General features: G+C 44.0%; 1 protein-coding gene across 1 annotated transcript in view; it reads left to right on the top strand.

The window, feature by feature from the left end:
• Positions 1–16,303, top strand: part of LOC116891124 (phospholipid-transporting ATPase FetA) — a 110,060-nt gene that overhangs the window by 18,730 nt on the left and 75,027 nt on the right. Inside the window, exons 3-7 of the mRNA XM_032891849.1 lie at positions 3,726–3,800; positions 11,112–11,167; positions 13,192–13,305; positions 14,267–14,365; positions 15,793–15,854. Coding sequence (XP_032747740.1) covers positions 3,726–3,800; positions 11,112–11,167; positions 13,192–13,305; positions 14,267–14,365; positions 15,793–15,854 — 406 coding nt within the window. The remainder of the gene's footprint in view (positions 1–3,725; positions 3,801–11,111; positions 11,168–13,191; positions 13,306–14,266; positions 14,366–15,792; positions 15,855–16,303) is intronic.

Here is a 16,303-nt window from a genome sequence, read left to right as displayed (position 1 = left end):
TATGTGTTTGTTTGTGTGTGTGGGGTGTGTGTGTGTGCATGCGGGGGTGTGTGTGTGTGGGGTGTGTGTGTGTGTGTGTGTGTGTGTGTGTGTGGGGTGTGTGTGTGTGTGGGTGTGTGTGAGGGTGTGTGTGGGGGGGGACGGTATCCACAGAGGCCAGGAGGCATAGGATCCCCTGGAGCTGGAGTTGTAGGCAATTGTGAACCACCTGATGTGGGTGCTAGGAACCAGACTCCAGTCCTGTGCTAGATAAGCAAAGCATTTAACTGCTGAGCATCCAGCCCCCAAGCCTTTTAATATATTTACTTATTAATTTTGTCTGTGTGTATGTGTACACATGTGTGTGGAAGGTGGGACAATGTTGAGGACCTGGGTTCTTTCAGGTCTTCTAAGCTTGACAGCAGGAACCGGACCTGTTGAGTCACCGCACTGGCCCACACCATCACATTAATTCTCCATTCAGGAAGGCTACCACGGAGGTGTGGTGTCCTGAATGAGAATGAAAGAAGGCCCCTATAGGCTCATGTGTTTGAGTGTTTGGTTCCAATTGGCGGAACTGTTTGGCAAGGATTAGGAGGTGTGGTCTTATTGGAGATGTGTCCCTGTGGGTTACGTTGAGGTTTAAAAGGACTCATGGCATCCCAGTATCCACTCGATGCCCTGCCTCTTGCATACCCCTAAGCACATTTGTCCTGTCCTGCAGGACAGTCAACGAGCGTCCAGAGGGTACCTGGAAGAGAATGGGGGACAAGAGACATGAAGAAAGACGCCAAGACGAGAATCTGATCAAGGCGACAAGTTTGATGCTTGCAGGCTCTGGTTATATACAGCAGCAAGACAAGGGGAGGAGGACGTCTTCAGGGGGCCGGGACACCTTGGTGTACTAGCCAGTAAGGTAGTTGGCTCACTCCTGGGGATGTTGGCTTAGGTCTTGTAGGAAGTTGGCCCCTAGCAGAAGGTCACAGTCCGTGGCTCTGTAGGAAATTGGCTTTCAGCAAAAGGTCACAAGCCGTGGGTCTGTAGGGGTCTGCAGGAAGCTGTCTTTTGCAAAGGTCACGAGCCTTAGGTCTGTATGGAGCTAGCTCCAAACAAAAGGTCAGGGGCCTCCGCTTGGCAAACCTGTTGGACCACCAGATTTGTATCAGCACTTCTGGCAAGCCTTGCTACTGAGCAACGCTGACCACCAGGTTGGTATTGGCAGTTTAGCTAGAACATTAGGTTTTTTCCACTGAGCTTGTCCTTTAGGTGAACTTTCATATGTTCTTTTTCTGTCCTAATTAGCTCAATGTTGGGGTCTCAGGCAAGTCGGCTCCCCACACACATTCTTCTATAAATCACGTTGGTCATGGTACCTCATTATGGAGCATGAACAGTAGACCTATAAAAATGTAACCAATACAGGAGATGAAAACTCTCAGGGAATGGATGCAGTACATCAAGAACCATGTCTCAGAATTGCTATTATTAAACAGAGTCTGCTGCCAAGCCTAAGAGCTCTACTCTAGAGGATGGACTAAAGATTTATAGTCCATGCAAGTTTTATTTGACTTGCACATTTTCTTTATAAAAATGTTGATACTTGGGGCTGGCTGCCAACCTGTGTTCCATCCCTGGGATCACATGGTGGAAGGAGAGAACTGACTCTCGTAAGTCTCTGACCTCCACATACATGCCATGGCATGCACACATGTGCATACACATGTGATAATAAAAATTATTAAAACTAAAAATTGGGAGACTTTTATAGGAAGCTTGCATTCACTAATTTGTCAAAATACTCAACATTTCATTTCCTATGATTTTACAACTAAATTTTTATGTCTTTTCACATAGATTCCTAATCTTGGCTCATCTATGTGGTAACTTGTGGGACCTCAAAGAAACTGGTTAGAATAAATACATTTTATTGTTGGGTTAAAAAGTAGTGTGTCAGTTTTCTCATACCCGAGAGACAATGTCTGAAGTATATATCTTAAGGGAAAAGAGTCTTTGGTCCATGGCTGCTTGGCCAAGGTGCCATGGAAGCAGGAGCCTGTGCAGAGGAGTAATAAGGAGTAAAGAGCAAGAAAGGCCTGGGGCCTGGGTCACCCTTATACCTCTTCCCAGCAGCCTCCTTCCCGCAAGGCCCCACTTCTAGACTTCCCAGGAGCTCCTAAAGCAGCATCAAGCGCTCAGCACACGAGCCACGGAGGGCATTTCATATTCAAACTGTGGCAGATGGAGAAGGATGTGGCCAAGAACATACAAGCCTAAAAGATGACAAGCTACAATTTTCAAAAACTTAAAACAAACATGATTTTCATCTGAAAGGACAGATGACTGGCCAGCAAGATGGCTCGGTGGCTAAAGGTGTTTGCCACCAAGCCTGATGACGTTAATTAGAACCCCAGAACCCATGTGGTAGAAGGAGAGGACCAACTCCCGCAAGTCGTTCTCTGAGTTTACAACCGCGATGCACACACTAATTAAATAATTAATTGATGTAAAAGGCAGATGTAGAAGACATCTACTACTACTGAGGAGGCCTGTCTGGGCTACAGTGTAAGTTCAAGGTCAGCCTGGGAAACTTAGCAAAAGAAAGAGAAGAAGAAAAAAGTCTGGTGATACAGCTCAGTGGTAGTATTTGCCTAGTATGTCTGAGACCCTGGTTTCAATCCTTAGTATTGTTAAGAAGCAGAAGAAGGGAGGAGAAGGGAGGAGGAGGAGGAGGAGGAGGAGGAGGAGGAGGAGGAAGAGGAGGAGGAGGAGGTGGTAATTGTTTTACTTAACTAATGAGATAACCAGTAAGATATCAGTTAAAGTGACAATTTAGGAGCTAAATATGTATAAACTGTTCAATAAAGAAATGTTCCCCATTGGAGGAGTTAGAGAAAGGATTGAAGTAGCTAAAGGGGGCTTTCAACCCCATAAGAACAACAATGCCAACCAACCACAGCTCACTGGGACTAAACCACCACCCAAAGAGTACACATGGACAGACCCATGGCTCCAGCTGCATATGTAGCAGAGGATGGCCTTGTTGGGCTCCAAAGGAAGGAGAAGCCCTTGGTCCTGCCAAGGCTGGATCCCCCAGTGCAGGGGAATGTCAGAGGGGCAGGAAAGAGGGTGGTTGGGGGCTTATGGCCAGGAAACTGAGAAAGGAAATAATATTTGAAATGTAAATAAAAAATATCCAATTAAAAAAAAAAGAAAAAAAGAAATGTAAGAAGACAGAAGCAAGAGGGTTAGAAATTCAAGGCCAGCCTGGGCTACATAACAAGACACTACCTCAAATAAATAAAAAGAAATACGAAGATTTCTAAACTGAATATAAAGTGAGTAATGTGCTGCGATATGCCACAGCCTTTGGAGTTACCTTTTACCTCAGGATAAAATAGTTGTATCTCTACTGGATAAAAATCTATACAGCTAACCTTGGCTCTGGAGACTGGTGGATTAGGTATAAGCCCAGAACTGCACTAAATTATTACCCAGTGGTTTCTGATGATTTCTTCTCCTGACAGACTGTAGTCATCTATAGGCTTGCTTGCCAAGAAGCCTGTTTCCCAAGCTCTGAAACTCTCTTTATAATGAGGGTAATGCAGTGAATTTTAAAAGCTAGTCATATGTGAGAGAGGTAGATTGTTTTGGGCTTCAGAGATGGAGTTGCAAGTTTCTTAAGCATTTGTCAGGATGAGATCGTACGGCGTGGAAGGCCTCACTCCAGCCCCTTCGTTTCCTTACAGAGATTCTATGGGATTGTAGCTGGTTCTGCTCTGCAATGTATGAGAGAGAGAATGACCAAAGACAGAATGAAGAAGGTAGGTGACCCCAGAAAAGTCTGCACCTTCTCACCGCTGCCTCTGAAAAGTGTGTGTGTTTGTTCATGTGTGTTCATGTGTGTGTTTGGGTATTGATGTGTATATTCATGTATGTTCCTGTGTGTATGTTTGTGTTGACGTGTATATTCATGTGTGTATTCATGTGTGGTGTGTGTGTGTTCCTGTGTGTGTGTGTGTGTATATGTGTGAGTGTATGTTCCTGTGTATGTTCATGTATGTGTTCCTGTATGTGTGTGTGGTCCTGTGTATATTCATGTGTGTGTGTGTGTGTGTGTGTGTTTGTGTTCATGTGTATATTCATGTACGTGTTTGTGTGTTGATGTGTATATTCATGTGTCTATTCATGTGTGGTGTGTGTGTGTGTGTGTTCCTGTGTGTGTTCCTATGTAGGTGTGTTCCTGTGCATGTGTGTGTGTTTGTCTGTGTGTGTGTGTTCGCCTGTATGTAAGCACATGCATGTATATGACAGACTCAGTCAACTTACCAATCAAAATAGCAGCACACCAAGAAATGACCAGGAAAAGAAATGCATTTTGCGGCAGAAAATACTTCATGCTTCTAAGCACAAGATTCCAGTTTTGCTATATGAGAATTCTAATCTCAGTAGTTTAAATTTTATTTTAATGCTTTTCCAGTATTTAGAAATTCACCAGGAAAAAGGCCATTTCTTTCCCTCTTCTCATCTTTTATAACTGCTTTTCATTAAAAGGAGGGCAATGTAAAAAAAAAAAAAGCTGAGCTACTTAGCACCATCTTTGTGTGGACAGTTGTGTCTGGCTGGTGCTAGGAAGGATTCCAGTATCACTTCCTGAAGTCACGGGTAGGCCAAAGCAGTAAAGGGTGCAGGAGGGAGCGCAACTGCTGTCCTTCAGAGTGGAGCTGCGTGGCTTGTAAAAAAGGAAACTTTTGATGTGGAATTTAAAAAAGCAAGCCAAAATGTCCTTTCAGACTTAGGGTTCCTTTTAAGAATGGGTAAAGTGCAGAGGATGAAGTTAATTTGCTGATTAAAAGTCACACTGTACTTTCTCTCCAGCCTAAATCTTGACTTGGCTACTTGCTCTGTCCTCTTGGACACATCTTAGTTTCTCTGTGCCCAGTGGGCAAGCACTCGCTGAGTGTGTGCCAGGCCCTGGGTTAGTACCTAACAGCACACACAGAGCCATTGGGTCACAGCATGTGTGTACTTGAAACTGGCGTCTCTCACTTACTGTTCTCAAGGTCACTCTCTGCTGCAGCATAGCATTTCTGTGGTGTCGCTGTGGTCTGTGACACTATTGTAGACACTTGCCATAGTGTGTCTTTCAGTAAAAAGGCATTGTCATTAGTGTACTTTTTGGCTACTGTTACATCACATATGTGTATACAGATTTTCGTGTGCCTGCCTGATTTCAGTTCTCCTCGGTCTTCACAGGGCACAGTTGGTTTTAGTGAGGAGGCATGGAGGACACAGAAGAAACTTTACATCTTTTTCCAAATAATTTTGTTTTGGAGGCTTCTACAGTGAAAATGTATTTCATATTACTTTGAGTAATTAAAAAAAGCCCAGTGTAGTCACAAAGGGGAAATAAATGGAAAGGTTAGACAGTGAGAGACAGAAGGTAGGAGAAAACAATGGAGGAGGAGGAGGTGGAGGAAGAAGAGGAGGAGGAGGAAGAGGAGGAGGAGAACATGGCATTTGGACAAAGCTCATCACAGGGCTAGAGGTACCACAGAGGGTGAGAGCGTGTGCTGTTCCTCAGAGGACCCGGGTTCAATCCCCAGTACCCAGGCAGCACCGTACAACCATCTGTAATCTCAGTTCCGGGGATCCAGGACTCTCACCAGACATGCACATAACACACAGACACACGTGCAGACAAAGCACCCATACACACAGAATAAACATTTTAAAGGAGTTAAACAGCATTAGAACTAGAATACAGGGGCTGGAGAGATGACTCAGCCGTTAAAGGCTAGGCTCACAACCAAAAATATAAGAACTAGAATACAGTCCAGTAGAACATTTAAATAAACACACAAAAAATAGACATTTAGGTTACAGAACCCTGTGAAACACTAAAGCCACTGGATTATACAGTCTAAGTGGGTGCACTCTGTGCTGTGTGAATTACCCAGCCGTCTGAAGTTGCTAGACCTGCAATTATTCTTTTCTTTAGAAATAAGTCTGATTATTTTAAAGGAATTGTTTCTCTGAAATCTGATTCTGCTTTCCCTCACACTGCTGTTTCTTTTTCTTCAGGATTTAAAAAGATGTAGCTCCCCTCCACCATCTCTCTGTCCTCCCCCGCCCCCCATTCTCTCCATCTCTGTCTCTCTCTCCCTGCCCCTCTCCTAAAGTGTTAAGCCCATTGACAGACAGTTAAATGACTGTATTGCTGTCATCTAGGCCCTTTCTTTCTAAGGGCCCTGTGTTATAATGTTCCCAGATCCTAGTTTCCCTCTCTGGGAAAGTTTTGTGGCTGGGCAGCCATGACAACATGTCTAACAAGACTGATTTACCTTTACCACACTGATGAGCCGTCACTGGCCCTACATTCTGAATGAGGTCGGGATGGTGAGCAGCATCCCTCCTGCCTTCTGTGGGAATCACTATGGTTGTTTCTGTCTACTTCTGCCCCAGAGAGGAAAGGGTCTTCACTAGGTCACATAAGGGGGGGGGGGCAGCTCACCTCTGTTCCAGCAAGTCCTGAATCATGCTCCACAGACCAATTGACTTATTTGTTCATTTGTTTTTCAAGACAGACTCTCATTTTTAACCCAGATTGACCTCAGTTCCCCATCTTTCCTCCCCAGCCTCCAAAGTGTGGGGATAACAGATGTGCCACCAGCTGGATCCTACCAGCTTTCCACGAACTCTGCTTAATAAAATAAGATTTTTTTCTTTTATGACATTTTTATTTCCCTTAGGGCCTTTTCTTTGTTTTATTTTTATTCTTTATTAATAGTGCTGGGAATTGAACCTAGGCATGTGCTCTGCCACACTCCAGCAGGACCTAATCTTCTAACACTCGCCCCGTGTTTTCCCTGAGCTCACAGAAAATCAGTGAAGCTCTGAGGATGTTGGGCTAGAGGCACAGCAAGACTGTGAGGGTTCGAGATTCAGCCTGGCTGCTCTGTGGTTATGTGGGTCTTCCCATGGGCAGAGGGTCCTCTTCACAGAAATCTGACCTCAGTTTGACTGGACATGTCTGTAAGCATCTTTTCATTCGTGGGTGTGCTCATTCAACAGGTTTTCATGAAATCCAGGGCCTTTGAGCTGAACTGAGCAGTGGTATGCTGAGATTTAAAGAAAGGGGAAAAAAGGATTAGCCAAGCATGGTAGTTCTGACTGTAGTTCCAGGCCAGTGATGCTGGAGCCGTGGACTTGCCTGTGCCAGGAGTCTGGACTAGTGACACCCTGCCTCAAAAAAAGAAAAGAAATTACAAAAGATAAGCAGCAACAAAACTATAATTTCCATATTTGAAAGGAAGAGTAAAAATTGTGCATCATTTACTGTATACATGATATTTTAAGATACAGATGTACATTTTAGAATGAGCAAATCATGCTAATTAACAATCATTACCCTGCATAGTCTTTTTTTTCTTTTGGTGAGAGTTCTTAAAACTTACTCTCAATGATGCAAAATATTATCAACTACAGATATTGTATCAGCAATGGATGTCTTGAACTTCTTCCTTGTATCTAAACATTTGGACCCTTTAATTAGCACTTCCCAAAGCTTCTCTGATCTTTGCCTTAGCCTTAATAACCAGGATACTTGTCAGCCATATTAAAAAAAAAAAAAAAAGCTTGTCATTTATGACAACATGGATGAAAATGAAGAACATTATGTAACTAAATGAGCCAGGCAAGGAAAACTAAGTGCTACATGATCTCATTATTACTATGTGCAACCTCAAAAAGTGAGTCTCGGCTGACTGGCAGCACAGTTATAATCCCAGACCTTAACTTGGAAGTCAGAGACAGGAGGCTTTCAGGGTTGAGGCCAGCAGGAGTTATATAATCTCCCCCCTCTCCCTCTCTCTCTCTATCTCTCTCTCTTTCACACACACACACACACACACACACACACACACACACACATACACACACACACTATTAGATAGATAGATTAGACTGACAGACAGACAGTAGATAGAGAGATCTTCCTAGCACATACTGCCAAATATTCCCCAGTGGGACAATAATTGAGTGAGTTCAGGATCAGTGGGGCCCGTAGCCTAGTATGGAATCTTTGAAAACTAAGAAGGGAAATGCATTTCTAACTTTTAGAGCCATGAGCCAGGAAGATTCTTAGAGAGCCAGGAGAGCTTCAACGTGAACCCAGCACCACTAAGAGGAGAGTGGCGTTAGGCCTGCTCTCTGAGGGAGTGGGCCCTGTGGAGAAGTCGCCTGGTAATTAGTAAAAGTGGAAGGCTTAGCAGCAGTGTCAACCTCCAGCCTAACTCAGCGTCACCTGGTGTAATGTGCAGGCTGACGAGAGCCGGGAAGTCTGTGTGCTATCTGGACAAGCGCAGGCATTCCCTCCTGTAACTTCCACATCCACCTGCATCCGCTCCCCCACCGCCCTGGAGATGCTTGCATGTGCCACTACCCTGTGTATTGGGTGTTTGTAGGAGTCTGAACACGGCTATCTGACAGCATTAGAAGTAAAGAGGGCCTCCTGACCCCTGCCAGAATTTCACAATGCTTGTTGAGCTATGGAAGAATTGAAATACTACAGGACTACTTCATTAGTGCATAGATTTCCAGTGATTAGCTATCAATAGACATGTACTATATAATCTACCATCCATATCAGCGGGTTCCAAATCCATGGTTCAACCATGATTGAAAATATCCGGAAAAAAATGCATCTGTACTAAATAGTTAGGGAATTTTTTTCTTGTCATGATTCTCCAAACACTATAGTTTAATGATACATAAATAGCATGTAAATTCGGTTGAGTGTTATGCTTACATCAGAGATGATCTGAAATTTGAAGGAAGGTTACATAGATCACATGAAAATTACATAGAGCACATATTATGTTAGGTAGGACTTTAATGAATTTAGTATCCATGGAGACCTGAAACCAACTCCACAGATAAATACAGAGGAACAACTGTATGTGTGGATGTCTATATAAATATATACACACATATACATATATACATTAACAGACTTACCACTTACCATTTCTGGTTTTCATAAGATGTTTTTACCAGATATTGTAGTTTGTAGATGCATTCTTACACAAAGTCCCAGCCCAGGACACTTTTTTTTACATCCCAATTGCTGCCCCACAGAATCACTCCCCGAATCTCCCATTCCTTTCTCCTCTGAGAGGTGGGCCCCCTAGTTTCCTCCCACCTTGCTGCATCAAGTTTCTGTCAGGGTAGGCACATCCTCTCTCACTGAGGCCAGACAAGGCAGCCCTGTTGGGGAACAGATTCCACCGACAGACAACAGCTTTAGGGACAGCCCCTGCTCCAGTTGTTGGGGACCCACACAGAGACTAAGCTGCACATCTGCTACATATGTACCAGGGGCCTGGGTCTAACCAGTGTGTGCCCTTTGGTTGGTGGCTCAGTCCCTGGGAACTCCCAAGGGTTCAGATTAGTTGACTCTATTGGTCTTCCCGTGGAGTTACTTCAGGGTCTTCAATACTATCCCCAACTATTCCATAAGGGTACCTGACCTCTGTCCAATGTTTGGCTGTGGGTATCTGCATCTGTTTCAGTCAGCTGCAGGGTCCTCTCAAAAACCAGTTACACTAGCTTCTTGTCTGCAAGCATAATAGATTATCATTAACAGTGTCATGGGGTTAGTCTCAAGTTGGGCTGGTTATTGGTTGGCCATTCCTTCAGAATCTGCTCCATCTTTGTCCCTGCATTTCTTTTAGACAGGAAAAATTTTAGGTCAGAAGTTCTGTGGGTGGGTTGGTGTTCTTATTCCTCCAGTGAGGTTCCTGCCTGGCTACAGAAGGTGGCATCTTCAGGTCCCATGTCCCCACTATTATGCGTCTTGGCTAAGGCCACCAGCATTGACTCCTGAGGGCTTCCCCCACCCCAGGTCTCTGGGACTTCTGAGGCCTAGGACTCTCTTACTCAGTTTTCCCTACTCCACACAGCTAACACATCTAGCTTCTGTACCACAGAAGCTCAGTGATGGTTTATTAATATAAGTTTACTGAACAATTGTGTTGGAGAGAACCTCTTTTTTCTTCTCGTGGCATTGTCAACACAGAAGACTTCTGGGATGCTAAGTAATGTGGAGCTTTCTCCTCAGAGACAAAGGGAGGTCATCCCAGATGAGCAGACACCAGCTCAATCCACTTAGCTCTTATACTACCTCACCTAGACATTGTTGGGCCCCATAAGGCTTGGCTCAACTCTCCTACTTAAAGGAAATCAGAAGTCCAGGCCTCTGGAGCATCTGATGATCTACAAGTTGTTTGGAGGGTTTTGTTTGCTTGTTTGGTTTTGTTTGGTTTTTATGAGCAATGCCCAGCACACAGAGAGATTTGATTACTTTGTTAGAACATCACAATCCACAGAATCATCATGCTTGCTTATGTTTACTGTTTAATATAAGTCCTTATTCACCTCCCTTGAACGTTTGATCCGTCTGTCTCCAGCCCCTGTGTGTGTGCCACCATGCCCAGTGTTACATGATGCTAAGGACTGAACTCAGTGCCTCATGCCTACTGGGCAAACAACCAAGCAACATCCCTGGCCCTTTCTTGTGGCAAGAAAGTGAGGGGCAGCTTGAGTCAGGGCCTCACTATATAGCTCAGGCTCGCCTCCAACCTAATAACCTCCTGCCTCAGCCTTCAAGCGCTAAGATCAAAAGCATTTACAATACCTCACTCCTGCCCAGCCAGGCATCCCCCCCCCCCAGCTGGCAAGCACTCTACCGATGAGCTAAATCCCCAACCCCCCATTTTATTTTTTTATTTACTTTTTATTTATTTTTGAAACAGGGTCCCATGTGTGCCGGGGTGGTTTTGAACTATGAAAGTGAGCATGGCCTTGAACAAGAATTCTGATCCTTCTGCTACCATTTCTCAACTGCTGGAATTCACACTTACACCACCATACTGGTTGGTGCAGAAAGGGGCTCAAATGGAGCTTCTCCCCATGGGACAAGCACTCTACTGACCGTGAGGCACTCCCAACACCCAAGATTTGTTTCAAAACAGATACCTCAGCAAGAAGGTGTGAGGAGCTGCTGAGGTCTTCGCTAGCACAGCATCCGGCTTACCTAAGGGGATGTTCTCATTGTGTCTCTCCTTTTCTTTCAGAAGAAAGGATTTTGCAGGCCAACAATAGAAGGTTCAACTCTCTTTTTGAGTATCCGGTACGTCTCCAGTCACTGTTTCCTCAGGGGCTGGTGTTCTCTACATTCTCCTTGTGAGGGATGGGAGGAACTCCTCGCTGATACAGAAACTACAGCAAAAATTCCAGTTTAAACTCCTCTATTGTAAGTGGTGCACTGAGGGCTCAGAAGCCAAAACCAACTCAGAGTCCTTCACTCCAGAAAACACATCTCTTCTAGGATTTTGTATTTATGGGTAACTCCTAGAAAAGACACGTTATAGTGTTTCTCACGATCCCTCCACAGCTCTCTGTTCACTTACACATCGATGACAGCATACACATGTTGGGTCCATCTATGCACAGGCTGTGCCCTTTCCCATTCTATTGATGAACCTTAACTTAGCCACCTCTGCTGCTGAACATTTCAACCTCGGCAGCGTTTTCTCCGGTAACGGTCCTGAGTGAGTTTGGTGGTGCATATCAGTCAGTTGGCACATCTGGGTTTGTATCTAGGATGAGCTTTCTGCAGGTGAATTGACTAGGCCTAAAGGTAAACATATTAAAAAACTGTGACACATTTTTGCAAAAGACCTTCCAAAAATATTACATCAGTCTTTATTTCTGTGTACCAAAGAAAACCACTCACTTCACATCTCTGCCAAACTAGTTTGTTTTTGTATAATTCTTCTGAGATACGATCTCATTTTGTAGCCCACGCTGGCTTCAGATTGCTGCCATCCACCAACCCTCCCAATGTGAACAGCTATGGCTGCAAGCGTGCCATTCCTGTGCTGGTTGTAGGTATGGTCGGTCCTGCCCATCCTTGCCAGCTCTTAGGTGAAAATGGTATTTTGTTTTTTAAACTTTTGTGTGAAATTAATAATCTCTTTGTGTTAGCCTTCTGTATTTTTTAAAAACTACCTATTAATGATTTTCTCTAATTTCCTGGGTTTTTTTCATTTTTTTTTGTTTCTGAAGTAATTCATAAAATACCACATGTAGTGTAAAGCCGCGCTCCAGCAGCCATCTTTGCTCACAGCCGCTCCCTTATAGGAGCCACTGTGGAGAGTTTCTCACGGACTCATTGGTGCCTCCTCAGTCCATAAAGGAGATGTGACTAAAAATATTTCTTCATATTTTTACACTATTCTGGACCCTAATGGTTTTCAGGGTCCTAATTTCATGAGAACAGTTACATAGGATTTCCTCTTCAGATTTAGCTTTAAACAGTTCCTTCTAAATGACCATTTGGGGTATTTCCGCCTGCCTTATTCACACTTAACGGTTTTGTTTTCCTTGGCTCAGCTTGGCTTCTGAAAGAAGGTCTTGCCATGTAACCCAAGCTAGTCCTAAACTCAAAGCCTCCTTCTTCAGCCCTCTGAGAGCTAGAATTACAGGCACGTAACACCGCATCCAACTTCAAAAAATGCTCCTGCATGTTAGTATTTACACACACACACACACACACACACACACACACACACTCAAACACACCATGTGTACACGTCATTCTAAGTATATGAAAATATACATGGCATATATATTTGTGATTTTTGCAGGGTATTGACCTATTGTTTCTGAGCTATAGGTCGTGGTATAATGCTCACAGTGTGGTAGTGGAGCAGTCTCTCTCTCTCTCTCTCTCTCTCTCTCTCTCTCTCTCTCTCTCTCTCTCTCTGTCAAACAAAACAGGAAGCTAGGTTCAGGTATCAGGTTTGATTATAGTTGCCCGTTCCTCACCTTGAAACATCATACAAGTTGTGTGATTTCTCCAGTCTTGAGTTAATCCATTTAAATGTAAAGTGAGTTTGGTGACATTCACCGTATATAACATATGTGGGAATTAAAATACAATTACAAAAATGTTGATCCTCTCTCCCCAGTACCTGTTGCCCCATCTCCTTTGCCTTTGTATTGTAGTTCCTGCCACATGTTTAATACATAACCTACATTCAATCATATCCTGGAGGTTGCGGGAACAAACAGATGAACCAGTTTTGAGCTGTCTTGTTGTTCTGCTTATGCTTGCTTTTGTTGTTATTGTTATGTGTAATTTACCCATAGGACAATTCCATCAAGACATCAAAGTATAGTTTCTTTAACTTCCTGCCCGTGAACCTGTTTGAACAGTTCCGGAGACTTGCAAACGCCTATTTCCTCATCTTGCTGTTCCTACAGGTATGACTGCTAAGACATTTGCAGTGTGTCCTAATCTGCCTTGGGCTCAGGCTGTATTCTCAGTACCTAGACTAGGAGACACCCTCTGCATTTTGACATTGGCAAATGGCTGGCTGGAGTCTCTGCCAGTTCCCTAGAGTAGCAGAAGTCAGGATTAGCCAGTGTGAGGCAAGCCTCTGTATGGAGACACAACGATGGAGTCCCATGGGAAGGGAGCTCCTCCATTATGGCTGTATGGACACAGTTCACCTTGATCATAGGAAACCACAGATTCTTCACTACAACCCTAACTACAACGATATTCCTCTTTCTCATCCAGCCTCTGTGATAGGAAGTTGACACATACCAAGGGGAAAGAATTGTATAGAATATAAGCAAGCCAGCACAAGGAAAGGAATCCACAGAGGGAGTCCATGTTGAGAGGAGAAGACAGATCTCACTTACCCTTGTACTGAAGGTGTGAGACAGTACGTGGATTTCCCATACCCACTGTCTTTTATGCTTGTGTATGGGTGTTCTGCCTACATGTATGAATTTCTATGCCACATGCATGCCTGGTGCATAAAAAAGAGGGCATCAGAACTTCTAGAATATGTGGTGCTAGGGCTTGAACCTAGGTCCTCAGAAAGAGTATCCAGTGCTCTTGATCTTTGAGCTATATGTCTCCGGCCTTGCCATATAAACTCTTAGCATTCTATTTTCCAATACCTTTCATTATTGGATAAGAAATGGCTCATTCCCTTTAGGACTAAGACTGCATGTTTGTGGCAACCTGTAGCCTTTTCTTCTTTTGGGAACTGCTTTGGATTCAGAGATACAGGAAAGTTACAACAGCGAAAAACAACTAGGGCCACTGGTTTATTATTATAAACCTAGAAAAAAATAACAGAGGCAGGGAATGGGGGGAAATATGTTCTTCTTTATATTTCTTAAGCTTACAGTCTTGTGTTTCTTTCTCAAGTTGATCCCTCAGATCTCCTCGCTGGCCTGGTACACAACCGTGATCCCTCTGATCGTGGTGCTGTCCATAACTGGTGTGAAGGACGCCATTGATGACGTGGTGAAGTGGCTTCCCGGGCTTCCCTCACTACACCTAGTAATTGGGCTGGGGGCAAGAAAGACTTCCCAGAACTACCTTGTGCCAAGAAGTGCTCACCAGAGAGATGTCTCTCACATTTGTTCCCTCATCTATCACACACGCCATATTGCGTCCACAGGTCTAAGACTAGTGGTTTCTGCTTGGCCAGAAATGGGCAGTGCAGGCCTTTTTCTGCTCCATCACTTTAGGTCTTTCTCCAGACTTCCTCTCTCTCTTCTCAGAAACCCAGCCCCTGCCCCTTAGCTCTGCCTGGCTTTGCTGTCATCTTTCTCCTCATAGTTCTCTTCCTCCCCCCCCCGTTCCCTGCTCCTTCTTCCTCCAGTTCTTACTCTTTCTTCTCTCCCTCCACATTCCCTTTTTCTCCAGTGCTCCCTGTTTCCTTTTCCAAATGCCACTTCTGTTTGGCATGCATAGATAAGAGCTCTAGAAAGCCCTGTGGCAGGACCAAAGGCCTAATCATTTCCTGCCATTGGGAAAAGATACTGGCCTGTCACCACCAATGCTAATTGTAAGGGATCACTGTGGATGCAAAACCTACTAGTGGAGTTTGGGAAGCTGTCCTTGTGGTGTCATCAAAGGGGCCTGAGCTTGTCAAGACAGTATGTGGACTAAAGTTTAAGAATATGACATTTCCCAACTTTGTAAAATCCAGGCTTACTACACATAGTGGTTTAGATTTCAGGCACAACTCAGATACTCAAACTGAGCTACATAAACTCTTTTTAGCTCTGAACTTCATACATACCCTGCTACCATTTCCTTCTAGTGAGAACTGAAAGCTTAACTTGCCAATGTTAAGGCAACCCAGCTATTTCTGGTTCAGATCTTTAGAATAAATGTTGGGAGAATCCAGAATCATGGAATATTCTGCCTGCCCTGCCCTGCCCTACTCCTACCCTTCTCCAGGGGAGAGCTCCACCTCCAAAGAGGTGGTTCTTGTGAACTGGGACATGAGCTGTGTTTGTTCTCTTGCTACCATAGGTCTTTGACTATTGGCCTCTTTATTCCCCATATCTTCTGTGGATCTTCTTGGTGGGCCCCTGTTTCTTTGGACAGCACAGGGTGGGGTGGGGTAATCCCTAGTGCTGCCTGGCATGTGCCCTGTTCTCTCAGCCTTTGAGTTTCTTGTTTTTAAGCTCCTAGGTATTTGTTTTTTATATTTATCCCAAAGATGGGTCTCTTTCTTTTCCTGGAGTTCTTTTTATGCCTTCCTTCCTAGTTTCCAATGAGCAGTAGCATCTTAGCCTGGTTTCGATGGTAGGAGAGCTTTGAGATCTGGAAGAGGGAATCACAAACAAGAATGACATTGAGTAGTACTTTTTAAACGTTAAATTGTACATGTGATTCTCTATTTGTCTATTTCCTAAATATTTGCTGTGTGATTTTAGAAAAGACACCAAAGTGACCAGCAAGTCAACAACCGCTCTGTGTTGATCCTGGTGAATGGCAGGTATGTTATTTTAGGAAAGCCAGGTTAGGTAGGATCAGTCCGGGAAGAGGTCACCATTGCTAAACCTTGATGTGGTGGGTACTTTAGAAAGGTAATTCAGGACCGTGAAAAGGGCTTCATGTCAAACTTAAAAAGAATTTGTTTCTATTTCATTGAGTTCTTTCTTTTTGAGATACTGGGGATCAAACACAAGACCTCAATAATAGGATTTAGGAATCACTTCATAAACCATACAAACAGTGATCTCAGACAAGGATAGTATTTGAACACATGCCCCAGGACTGATCAACTAGGGCCACAGTCCAGATTTGGAAACCGAACCATGACCCCAAATTGAGGTGCTACAGTCTATTTTAAGCCTGAGATATACAAACATCTGTGCCAAGTTATTCCACCAATCAGGGTTTAAGGATAGGGAATTTCTTTAGGAACATGTCCTTGATATACAT

The sequence above is a fragment of the Rattus rattus genome, chromosome 1 (genome assembly GCF_011064425.1).
Source record: "Rattus rattus isolate New Zealand chromosome 1, Rrattus_CSIRO_v1, whole genome shotgun sequence".
Lineage (NCBI taxonomy): Eukaryota > Metazoa > Chordata > Mammalia > Rodentia > Muridae > Rattus > Rattus rattus.
Note: the sequence above shows the minus strand (reverse complement) of the source record. Positions and strands in the feature narration are given on the sequence as shown.